This window comes from Hydra vulgaris, chromosome 04 (assembly GCF_038396675.1).
Source record: "Hydra vulgaris chromosome 04, alternate assembly HydraT2T_AEP".
NCBI classification, from domain to species: Eukaryota; Metazoa; Cnidaria; class Hydrozoa; order Anthoathecata; family Hydridae; genus Hydra; species Hydra vulgaris.
Window position 1 is genome coordinate 24,680,001 of NC_088923.1, and position 12,500 is coordinate 24,692,500.

The window sequence follows — 12,500 nt, forward strand, 5'->3', positions numbered from 1 at the left end:
ATCGGTGATGGATTGGCCGCCTCAATCTCCAGATCTCAACCCTATCGAGAACCTGTGGGAGATCGTCAACCGCAGAATTAATCGTGAAGGTGTTCGTAATAAGGATCAACTGTTTGAACAAATCCAAAAGGCCTGGGCAGTGATTCCACAAAGTTTCATTGATCACCTGATCGAATCTATGCCTCGAAGATGCAAGGCTGTGATCGACAACAAAGGATTCGCCACAAAATATTGATAGCAAAATACAGCTTGGTCAACATTTTGTCGAGTTGCACTTGTTTTGTCCAGAAGGAAATCAACTTTTTTAAATACCTTTGATTAATTTATTAATTTTCGTGTACAAATAATGAACTTTGTGATGAATAAAACTTGAAGAACTTTGTCTCTAAACAGTAACATAGTTATTTCTCTAAGTTGAAAAAATGCAGCACTTTTATTTAAAGAAACTAAATTAGCATTATTTGGTTGCACTCGTTTTGTCCGAAAAAACCCATAAAAATGCCAAAAAACATATTTTTTTGACTTAAAAAAACGTGTTTTTTTGCAACTCTTATCATCATCATTATCATTTATAATTCCTGCAAGTATCTTTAGAAAACTTGTTTTTGGTTATAATCACAACCAAACCTTAATTGATCTTGCAATCTTAATCTGTTTGATTGCGAATAAAATAAAAGATATTGAATCATATATACAAAAGTGTTTTAGATTGATTAAATAATAAATAAGTTTTGTACAAAAAAAATTGAATTTTGAATTTGATTTTTTACTCACACTAAATATTTTAATATTACTTGTGTACGCTTGTATATGCATTGGTTTGTTTACAAATACTTTTTTTGTAATATTTTTGTATAACAAATTTAATTGCTTTCATATACTATATTTGTGAATTTATTAATTTGTATGTTATTTTGATAGCTTTTTGTAATAAGGGGCCATCCATAAAGGATGTCATGCAAATAGGATGGGGGGAGGGGGGAGGGGGGAGGGAGAGGGGGGTCCAGATTAAAAGGACAAAAAAGGACAAGGGGGAGAGGAGGTCATCAGAAAAGGACGTCACTTTATATAGTTTTTTTATGTAAACATGTGTTTTTATGAAGTTAACATTAGGGAATGTTATGCTTTTATTTATTGTAATATAGGAAAGAAATTTGTGTTGATATTTGTTTAAATTTTATTTTTTTATATATAAATATATTGAATATATAATAATTAATTATATATTGCTCAACCCTTGTTAGTTTCTTGTATCATATATATCATTAGTTGATCGCTGCGGGTTTTCGTGCTAATTCTTTTTGCAAAATTCGTCCCCAAGGACTTTGTGTTGATATCATTTATGATTTTTCCGATTGGAATTGCTTGTGTAGCAATTAATAATGATTGTCTAAAGCGAATATTACAAATGATTGTCCAAAGGGAATTGGTTGTGCAGCAATGATTACATAAAGCATATTTTTTTATTATTTTTTCAATGTGTGGCAAAAGTGTCAAAGATCATTGTTGTCTGTATATTAAAAGATGGATAAAAATAGTCTCTAAATTCGCTTATAAAATCTTACAATAATGCTCATCTGTTTGAGAAAAAAGCTGATAGTCAAAAAAAAGTCCATAAAATATGGAATGAGATCAAGGAAAAACAAGATTTGGAGGTAAAGACTTTGATCCAAAAGTATACCTCAATGGTCTTGAAACAAAAAGGTTCTTCAATGTCATTTTGGGCCCATCAAACAACCAAGCAATCTGTTCCTTTCCATGCCAGTTCTTCCTCTTTAGAGTTCCAGCTTTTTTCAGATCAATTTATTGAGCCAATAGATGTTGTTGATACCACGTCAGATGCCTCTCGTCACGATATCCTGAGCACAGTTCAAATTGAGATGAAGAAGGCTAAGACTTATGCTCAAGACACAATCAAAGCAGAGATTGTTGTTTTGAATCAAGAAATAGTTGCTATGTGGAGCAGAAAAAGAAGTGGCTTATGGACTGATGCTGAAGAAGAAACCATTAAAAAGAAGAAGGCCAATGTCCAGGAGCTTACGAATAATCTAAACAAGTTGATTGGCAATATGAAGTCAAAACAAAAATCTAGGGCTGAAAAGAAAACTATCATGAATCAGGAAATATTTATCGCATCATATAATAATAAGTTACAATAATAATATTGTAAAAAATGAACATTAACTTACTTGTATACTTATTTGGTACTGTAGGTGTTTGCTAACCACCCGGAAGTGAAAAAAGCTTTTAAAGTACGTGACGGAATCGGTCGTCCTACTATTGAGGTATAACAATCTGAGATATTGCGTGTCATCATTCAACTTGCGGAACATGGATCTGCTGCCCACGAGAAAAGACAATCTGAAGTGTATAGGATGAGAGTATAACTTTAGATAATAAATAATTCTATATTAGATCTCAATATAACTTTTCAGCCTCTGAACTTTTTACTGATTATTTTTTAATTACTTTTAAAGAGCCTTCATTGGATGAGCTTGGTGCTGAGCTCGAAAAGAGAGGTTACAATCTTAGCAGAAGTGTTTTATATACTCTTTTGCTGCCAAAACAGAACGATTCGCTTGAAGGAAAGAGATACGTCCACACAGTTTCAGTTAAGTTGATGAGGGCTCAAAATGACCTCCATTCAAGTCACGTGGATGGTCCATTTTGTACAGCAACTATAAAGAATGTGGAAGAAGTTTGCTCTTTTTTGGGCCTCAAGGATGTGTGCTTTATAAGTCAAGACGATAAAGCTTGGATCGCTATTGGAATCACCGCTGCCAACAAACAAGCTCCTATATTGATGCATATGGAATATGGAGTTTCTCTTCCTGATCATGATTGGGTTATCGCTGCAAAGCACAAACTCATCCCGTCTGTCTACGCAGGTATTGCAATCAAAGCAGATGGGCATGGAAAATCTGACACAGTTTCCTATTCCAGTCCCACTTATGTTGCTATTCTCTCTGGAAAGCATTCATCATTGACAGAGATGCTCATGGATTGGACTTTGAACAACTTTTGATTCTGCCAGAGTTTGATTCTATCACAAAAGATCCTTTGACCAAGTTGGTCAAGCCAATGGTTGTCTTAAGTGTTGATGGTGGACCAGATAAAAATCCACGATAAGCTAAAGTCATCGAAACTGGTATAGCCTTCTTTTCAAATTTTTTATTGCGATCTATCAATACAGTTATGGTTCTTCTAATTTAAATATCTATTTTGTTTACAGCAATTCATCATTTCCTTACAAATGATTTGGATGCCTTATTCATCATGATGAATGCGCCAGGATGGAGTGCTTTCAATCAAGCCGAGAGAAGGATGGCTCAAAGTGAGTAAAGTGTAGGCGGGATTAATTCTACCTTATGATCATGATGGACCTCATCTAGACTCTAATGTTATTCAAATTCATTTTTAATATCAACTGTTTATCAAAATACAATATATATACAAAGCTTAAGGAGTTAATTATCTGCATTGCGACTTATATTTAAGGCACGACAGTGGATCTTCTTTTGGAAAAACAGAACTTTGAATTTGCTGGAAAAAGCTGTGCCTCAGTCTTTTCAGGTCTGATGATCGACCAGTTTCCAACGGTGGCCGAGTATATCGATCCAGACAAAAAGACGGAGCTTAGTGATCATCTCTTATCAAAGGATCAGCGCTGGTTTGCCTCTCATGTACGCACCAGTCAATATTACACACAAATTGTGAAATGTGAAGATCCCGGATGTTGCGCTTTGAAAAGGAGCTCTTACTTCCATGTTATTCCTGGTCGATTTCTGCCTCTACTTATTCCAATCAGCCAGTAAGAAGATGACTTGAAAGCTGTATCCATTTCAGACGTCGCCAGCAAGAATCGTTTTCCTTCTGTATTTTTTCTTATTGCTTCCAATATTCAGAGCACCATTCCTCGATCATTGAAATCATTCAAAACTCCTTACGTTCTGTTTTGTTCCTCAGTCCAATCAAATTTGTCTCAGAAACTGCAAGCACTGTAACTTGTACTTTGCCTCCCAAGTCATGTTCAAAAAGCATGTCAACTTTACTCGTTCCAATGTTATTAACCAAATGGCTATTACTCTTTTGCAAGTCAGGCCTGTTCGCATTGCCGCCAAGCTCAAAAGAGAGTTAATGGCCATAGTTGCAGTAGAAGAGCACGCGGCCTTTGCTGAATGGTTCGATGAGGATGAAGTCGAAAAGGAGGGCCTTTGTATTCCGAATGACTCAACTATTTCGGATAAATCGGACTGCTCTTTTCCAATCATATCAATTGACAATCACTTAAAAAACCCTTGGATAGATGATGAGTGAGGCAAGTTCCCATGATACACTTAGATTAAATATTATATGTCGGATAAGACTAAAGTAATATTAAATAATTTTTTTTTTTTCAGAAAGGCAAAAGAACAAAAACATACGTGGAAATACCTAATCAGATTCTGAATGATATTTATAGGGAGGGGGCTCAATTTTATGGCGTCTTTTTCAAGGAAGGGGGGGGGGTATAGGAATTAACAAAAAAGGCAAGACAAACATTGGAACTGTTGTGAATTTGTTTAAATACCTTCAGCTTTTTCTGTTTGTTTCATTTGCTGAAATATTTAACACAATTTAAAAATACTTTTTAATAAAATGTCAATTATTTAATAATTCTATACCTTATATTATATTATACTTATATTATTAAATAATTCTTCATTTTTTTTATCATAATATTTTTCAGCAAATAATCAAAGTTTTATTTTTTCATTGTTGTAAACTAAAGTTTGTTTGAGTTGCTAAATAAACAGGAACTGTCAGTTAATGAATGTGTATTTCAATGCACAATTTTTCTACTGTTGATATCTAGATGTGCGTATAATAGTTTGTAATATTTATATGTTGATATCTATGTACATAAAATAATTTGTAATATTTATAATTTATTTACAAATATTAAAACCACTCAACTAGTTTCAAAACAATATTTTGAAACTACTTAAAAGTAGTTTGAAAACATGGTTTTTAAACTACTTTTAAGTAGTTTCAAAACATAGTTTTTATACTTATTAAAAGTAGTTTCTAAATATAGTTTTAAAAGTGGTCAAGTAGTTTCAATAGTGTTTTCAACAAGTTGTAATAATATAGTTAATTTAATTTAATATTCTACTGCATTAGCTTAAAAAAAGTAAAAGTGATGAAAAAGCTTGCAAAAATGACAATTCAAAAGAAGAATCTAAAGGGAAAAACCTTTAAAAAACAATCCTTCAAGAAACATCATAATATGATTCAAGTTTCAAATTTCAACCAATGATACATATAATGATAACAATGGATTCAATGACAGCAATACTAATACTTTTGATGTCAGAGGGAAGAATTATATTTGTAAAAGTCTATGGATATGGTATCAGATTAAAGCAATTTGGTTGTAACTCTACACCAAAAGTTGCTAAAAAATCTGAAGGTTATCAAATAGAGTTACAAAATGAAAATCCCATTAATAAGAACTAATGAAGAATCTGCATTTATCACCTATACCAATGCTTGCATTGCTACTTCCTACAGACAAAAGTTATCATTTTAGCGATACAGTATATTTCAGGTGCACTTTGGATGAGACCCAAATGCAATAATTTAAAACTGAATGAATCATCATGATTGAAATTGTGTATTTATTTATTTGATGTCCATAATCTCCCCTATTCATGTTATTAGTCACCCTGCACACGAGTTGACTTTGAACTCTTTTAAGTATTTTTAAATTAGCTTTTAAACATTTAAAATCAAGAATTAAAAAGAAAGGTAAAAAATACTTTAATCATTGTAATTTGACAAAAATGTTTTTTACTTGAAAAATGTAGTAATTAAATAAGCCATTTATAAACAGTTTTTAAATAAGTAGTTATTAAATGGTTAAAGTAAAAACTGTTCCAATTTTCCTCAGTCTCCCTTTTAGCTTTAAGTAATTAACAAATTAAGATTTTTAATGTGTTTAGTTTAGATGAGAGTATCTGTGAAAATTGCAATTTGTTTTAGATTGCAAACATTATCATTCTTTTGACAAAATGGTTTTAGTAGTTAATTTTTAGTTAAAGTTGCTTTATGATTAAAATACAATAGTTTTTTAAAATATAATTTTTCTATTTTTAACTATTATTAACATTTTTTTCATTTGTTCAACTATATTTGTAAACCAGTCACATTTTAGATTCTCAATGTTTTGTAACATAATAGTAATATCTATAATTCACCATTAATAATGGCTTTTACATAATCCTATTGAACAATTTTGGAGGTATATTGACTTAAAACTTGTTGGTAGAAAGCCAACCAACATTGACCATCTATTTACTTTAATTGATGAATCTTGGTATAACATTCCCCAATTGTTCTCAATAATTTAGTTGATTTGATGCCTTGTTACTGTGATGCTGTTTTACAAAATGAACATGTCAACTAATAATATGTATTTTATTAAAACTATCCAATTGAAAAAAGTTTAGAAACATTTATGTTTTAAAGACTGAAAAAAAATTTTAACTTTTTATTTTACTTATCGCTATTTTTTTATTACTTATATTTGTTGTTATTCTTTTGCTGCTTTTTTCACATTTGTTTTATTTTTCAAAGATAAAATAATTTATGTTTTTTTTTTTTTTCATAGTTCCAACAACTGCAGGAACAGGTATTTTATTTTTATATTATTATTTCTTTTTTTTAATTTTTCAAGTTTTTTTATACATGTTTTTATGAAGGGTTCAAAGTTCTATTAACATTTTAAAACGCCTTGACTTTAGATTTTATAGTTTATAATTAAAAAAGTTTTAACAATAATAACACATTCAAAATGTATAATAAATGTTTAATTAGCCACAATTTAAACGCTTTACATATTTAATGATATTCACCACTCTAAAGCTGAAAGGGCCACTATAGTGAAGGAGGCTATTTTTCTATTTTATTGTGGTTAGCAATGCCCTCACAACTCTTAAACTCAAACATTAATGAGAAAGGTTGCTGCATGGAGAAACAAGTTAATTGCAGTACTGCCAGGGATAAGTTCAGGATTGAACATGAAATTTGTTGATAACAAGAAAAGTGCCACTGCCACATTACATACCTTTGCCACTGCCACATTACATACCTTTAAAAAAACTAAATTTAAACGCTTTTTTAATGTACATTATTCAATAATAGATGTTTAAAATATATTTAAATTTTGATGTTTAATGATTGTTCTAAACATTATTCTGGATTTTATTCTGAATGGATAATTGACCAAAGCTAAACATTTTGACTAAATACTCTTTCAACATTAAATAATTTCATGTGATTATTGGCACCAGATTGGGTCTAGATAAAAGTTATTTATATTAGCTATTTTAGATAAAAGTTTGGACTACAGACCTTGCCTTAATTTTGATTTGTTGTATTTTTTTCTTGCATGTTGTTTCTTTATGGTAGTGGTGTTGATTAAATTAATTAGTAAATTAAAAATTTTTTTTTAAATATAAACTCAAGTGTGTCAATTTTTCTTTCAAATGAATAAATCTTTTAAAAAACTTACATTCAAGGAAGTGAAACCACTGGTACAGCAGTATTTGATTACTCCCCACTTCATGCAAAGACTGGTATGACTTTTTTCTTATATTATAATTATTTATTTCAAAAAATATTTTAAATGGATATTTTTTTGTCTGTATGCACTAATCTAAAAGAAAAACATTTAAAAAAGAATAAAACTAAAGGTTGCACAAAGTTGGGTTTAATATTTTTTTATTTGTTTAAATATTTATTTGCTAGGTATTGCAAGTCATGCTTTGCGACCTTTACTTGGAATTGTTGATCCTTTGCAATTGGAATTGTTGATCACATTAACTATGCGATCTCGTGTGTGTGCTAACAGTGGGTTTGATGTATTTTGGTAAGTATATATGTTAGCTAAATATATTACTAACAGTAATCAGTAATCAAATTTACAACAAACAGTAATTAATCAAACGTTAATTCTGGTATATTCAAAAAAAGATTTTTGTCTTTACAAGCAGTTTTTATTTAAAAAAATTAAAAAAAAAAAGATTTTTCTCAATTTTTACTTCTTTTTTTTGCCCATTCTCATTGTAGATACTTGTTAAGATACTTGCAAGAAAGTCACTTTTTTTAAGTGTTTTTTTTTTAAGTTTAAACTGTATTTTATTTCAGTCATGCTTTGAAATCTTATACTGCGATTCCTTATAATGAAAGAACACCTTGACCAGTTAACCCTATTTTGAGACCTGCATATCAATGAAGCAATCCAATCAGTGATATATGGTCAAAACATGCTTTAAAAATTACTGCAAAGTTCTTAAAAAGGTTACTCATAAAAATCTCTCTGTGTAAAATATTAAATGACAATATATGGACAAATATTTATGAATTATTTATAAAATATTTACATTGTATAGATATAAAAAGTTGATTGTTTTTGTTATTGTTAAATATAATTATATAATATATAATTATAGTGTAATATAAATATAGTTTAATTACAACTATTCATAAAATTGCAAATACTAAAAGAGGAGTATACATAAATGTTTAAAAAATGACTTGAAAGGATATTGCTTTGTATTTTACCAACATTTTTAAATTTTTTACCAAAAAATGTTCAATAAATTCCAAAGAATTAAAAGAATTTTAATCAAAAAATGTTCTTAACTTATTATAGGTTTTTTTTTTTTCTATGATTTTTTGATATTATGGGAATTTTAAACCAATTGGGAATTCCACATTATATGCGGTGCCATTAGGTTGGCTAACACCTTGTCCTAAGTAGTTTTTCCGATTGTAGTGGTTCCTTTTGCCACAGGAAAGTGAACATGTAAAAAAATATTCTCATTCATTTTTTCAAAAATAAACTTAGTTGATACTATTTTTTCTAATATATCTTTTTATAGAAAAGTCTTTGAATCCAAATTATTTATAGCATTGCTCTGGATAAAAATATCTGATTTTATTTGTACTAATGCTATGTAGGGCAGTGGAAAATCCAGACGACTTTGAGGCAAGATCAGAAATGCACTTAGCTAGTGTTTTTGCTGGCATTGGATTTGGTAATGCCGGGTGTCATCTTTGGTAAGATAAATTGATAAAATTAATTTAATTTGTTAATAAATTTTAAGTTGTTTATTTTTTGAGCATTTTTTATATCCTTATTTTTTGTTTTCTGTTTGTTCATTATTTCTTTGTTATTCTTATTGTAGTAATTATTATTCTACTAATTTTCAAATATGGCAACGATCTGCAACTTTTCAAGTCTTCTATCAACCATAAGGCGTACTGTAAATATAATTTCTGTTTTAGTCATGGACTTTCTTATGCATTGTCAGGATTGGTGAAAAATTACAAAGCCAAAGATTACTACGTAGATCATCATTTAATTGTCAGTATTAACTTGCATAATTCAACAATTTTAAACTTTAATTATTCATATAGTGTTTAGAATAAATTCAAAATAATAGAATAAGTTAAAAATTATAAGTAAAATAAAAAAATAAGTCTAAAAAAATATTTTACTTTATTTTTTTAAATTTAGCCCCATGGATTATCAGTGATTATTACTGCACCCGCTGTGTTTAATTTTACAGCTCCTGCTTGCCCAGAAAGACATTTAGAAGCTGCAGAAATACTTGGTATCCCATTATTTTATATTTTTATGCAAAAAAGTCTTGCATTTAGTTACGTAAAAAAATATACAAGAAATATAGTTTTGTAAACCAATAGATTATGGTCAAGTTTATTTTTCTTAGTCTCAAAAAGTGCACATATAAAGTATTTCAAAAAATCAGATAAAATATGTCTTTAGAAATAAATTAAACAAAAAAGTTAAATTCTAAGCATACTTTTCACTAGGTTGAAGGAATTAATTCTATGTTTCAAACACGTGTGTGTGTATTTATATATATAGATATATATATATATATATATATATATATATATATATATATATATATATATATATATATAACCCCTAACTGGTTGTCAGAAAGTTTTTCCGTATTTTGTTGACAAAAAGTAAAAATTAAAATGCAAGACCATAATTTTTTTTTTTATTACTTGATAGACTGCCTGCCCCAACCAAACCCTCAGTGGATGTAGCAGCACTCCTTTGCAAGTCAGGCTATAAGATAGTTGATGTAGCAACACTCCATTGCCAGTCAGGCTATTTGTCAGTCGATGTAGCAGCACTTTGTTGCGAGTCAGGCTATAAGATAGTCGATGTTGCAACACTCTGTGCATGATTTACAGTAAAAAAAAATGAAAATAAAAACATTTTATTAAAAAAAAATAAAAATAAAACTTTGTTTATATTATTAAAAACATTCAGAATGTTTTTAAAAACATTCTGGTCACTTAAATTTGCGTTTTTGTGGTTTTTTTAAAAGACGATTAATTTGTAATTAAATTAATGGTTTTAACCTTCTGACAACACGCAAATGTTGGACGAAAGTCAAAAGTAATTAAAAGTGACGTTTTTGTTGGCATAAGAATCTTTTTTTTCCTTCCATACTCACAAATGCAACAATCTATAGAACTATATATATATATGTATGTATATATATATATATATATATATATATATATATATACATACAAACACACACATATACACTACCGTGCAAAAGTCTCCGCTCATTTGTAATATTTCAATAAAGTAACAAAAGTTTGCAAGAAAATTGCGTTTATTTTTAATTGTTTATTAAACAATGAATTAGACAGTAAATACAATACATTTTAGGATGATTTTAAATATATAAAATCAATAAAATGTTAATATACAAAGTTGTAAATGTTAAATTTTATTTTCATCAATATGAAACCCCTTGGAGCGAATAACAGCAGCACATAATCTTGGCATTCGGGCTAATAATTTATTCATGGTTTCCGCTGTTATCTCATTCCAAGCTTTTTGCAAACGTTCCCATAGCATTTGCTGATTAATAAAAGATGTTTCACCTGCTTCTCTGATCTTCCGATCCAGTTCATCCCACAACTTTTCGATGGGTGATAGATCTGGTGATTGAGGAGGCCAAGTCATAATTTTGCAAACTTTTCCCCTTTCTTTTAGTTTCAAATAATTTTTGCATAATCCAGATGCATGTTTTGGATCGTTGTCCTGCTGCATGATGAATCCTTTCCCAATTATACGAATACCAGATGGAATTGCGTGCTTAACCAAAATATTATGGTACATGTGTTTATCCATGGTAGATGTGATTTTAACTAAATCTCCAGTTAACCCATTGCCAAAACATCCCCAAAGCATAATATTACCACCTCCATGTTTTACAGTACTTTGTATACATTGAGGAAGCACTCTTTCATTAGGTAAACGCCTAACATGCACGCGACGTCGGGTACCAAAAAGTTCGAACCTACTCTCGTCTGTCCATAGAACTTTCTTCCAATCTTCTAATCCCCAATTTTTATGCATTTTTGCCCATTCCAATCTTTTCTTCTTATTTACTGCCCTCAACAAAGGTTTACGTGCAGCAACGCGTCCAATTAAGTTGACTGATCTTAGTCTTCTTTTTACAGTATCAGTTGATACTGGCTTTACCCTTGTTTTGTTGAGTTCTGCTGTTAAAATTGTGGCTGGAATTTTTCTATTTCTTTTTCTGGACACAACAATAAACGTATCTTCTTGCTGTGATGTAACTCTTGGTTACATCATGTCTTCCAGAACGTGATCTGTCACTGTTGGAACCAATATCATGCAATCGTTGTAGAGCATATCTCACACCTGATTCGGATATTTTTAACCTGGAAGCAATTTTTCTATATGAATAACCTTCTTCACGTAAAATACATATTTTGCCACGAAGTTCTTTACAATATTCTTTCTTTACTTTCACCATTTCTCAAATTCTTTATTAAATTCAAGACATTAAATGCGCACACTAATGCCATTTTCAAGTATAAATATAAACATAAGTCTATTAAAAGCAACCAATTAAAATTACTGAAAACATCCTTACCATGCCGGAAAGTATCATGCTACTGTCAAACCTAAGCTTACAAAAAATATTTTGGTTAAAACTTTTGTGCAGTTTTAAATTTAATAAAGAATACTGAAGAACTTTATATGTATTTTACGTGAAAAAGGTTATTCATATAGAAAAATTTCTGCCATGTTTTCAGCAGCAGAACTCAACAAAACAAAGGTAAACAAAATTATTTGAAACAAAAAGAAAAGGAAAAAGTATGCAAAATTATGATTTGGCATCATCAACTTTTTATATTAACATTTTATTCTTTTTATGTATTTAAAATCATCCTAAAATGTATTGCATTTACTGTTCCTTGCAAATATTACACATGAGCGGAGACTTTTGCACAGTAGTGTATATATATATATACACACACATATATATATGCGTTTTTGCACCTTGTCTAAAAGAGAAAAGACATCATTTGAAAATCTGCTCCAGATATGGCAAGAGTTTTTTATACAAAGACTGATTAGAGAT

At 29.7% G+C, this 12,500-nt stretch overlaps 1 protein-coding gene across 1 annotated transcript in view; it reads left to right on the top strand.

Moving 5' to 3' along the window:
- LOC100201794 (hydroxyacid-oxoacid transhydrogenase, mitochondrial) overlaps positions 1-12,500 on the top strand; it is a 34,645-nt gene that overhangs the window by 15,450 nt on the left and 6,695 nt on the right. The window contains 7 exon segments of the mRNA XM_065795023.1: positions 6,653-6,673; positions 7,563-7,619; positions 7,792-7,912; positions 8,191-8,343; positions 9,007-9,105; positions 9,334-9,412; positions 9,566-9,662. Coding sequence (XP_065651095.1) covers positions 6,653-6,673; positions 7,563-7,619; positions 7,792-7,912; positions 8,191-8,343; positions 9,007-9,105; positions 9,334-9,412; positions 9,566-9,662 — 627 coding nt within the window.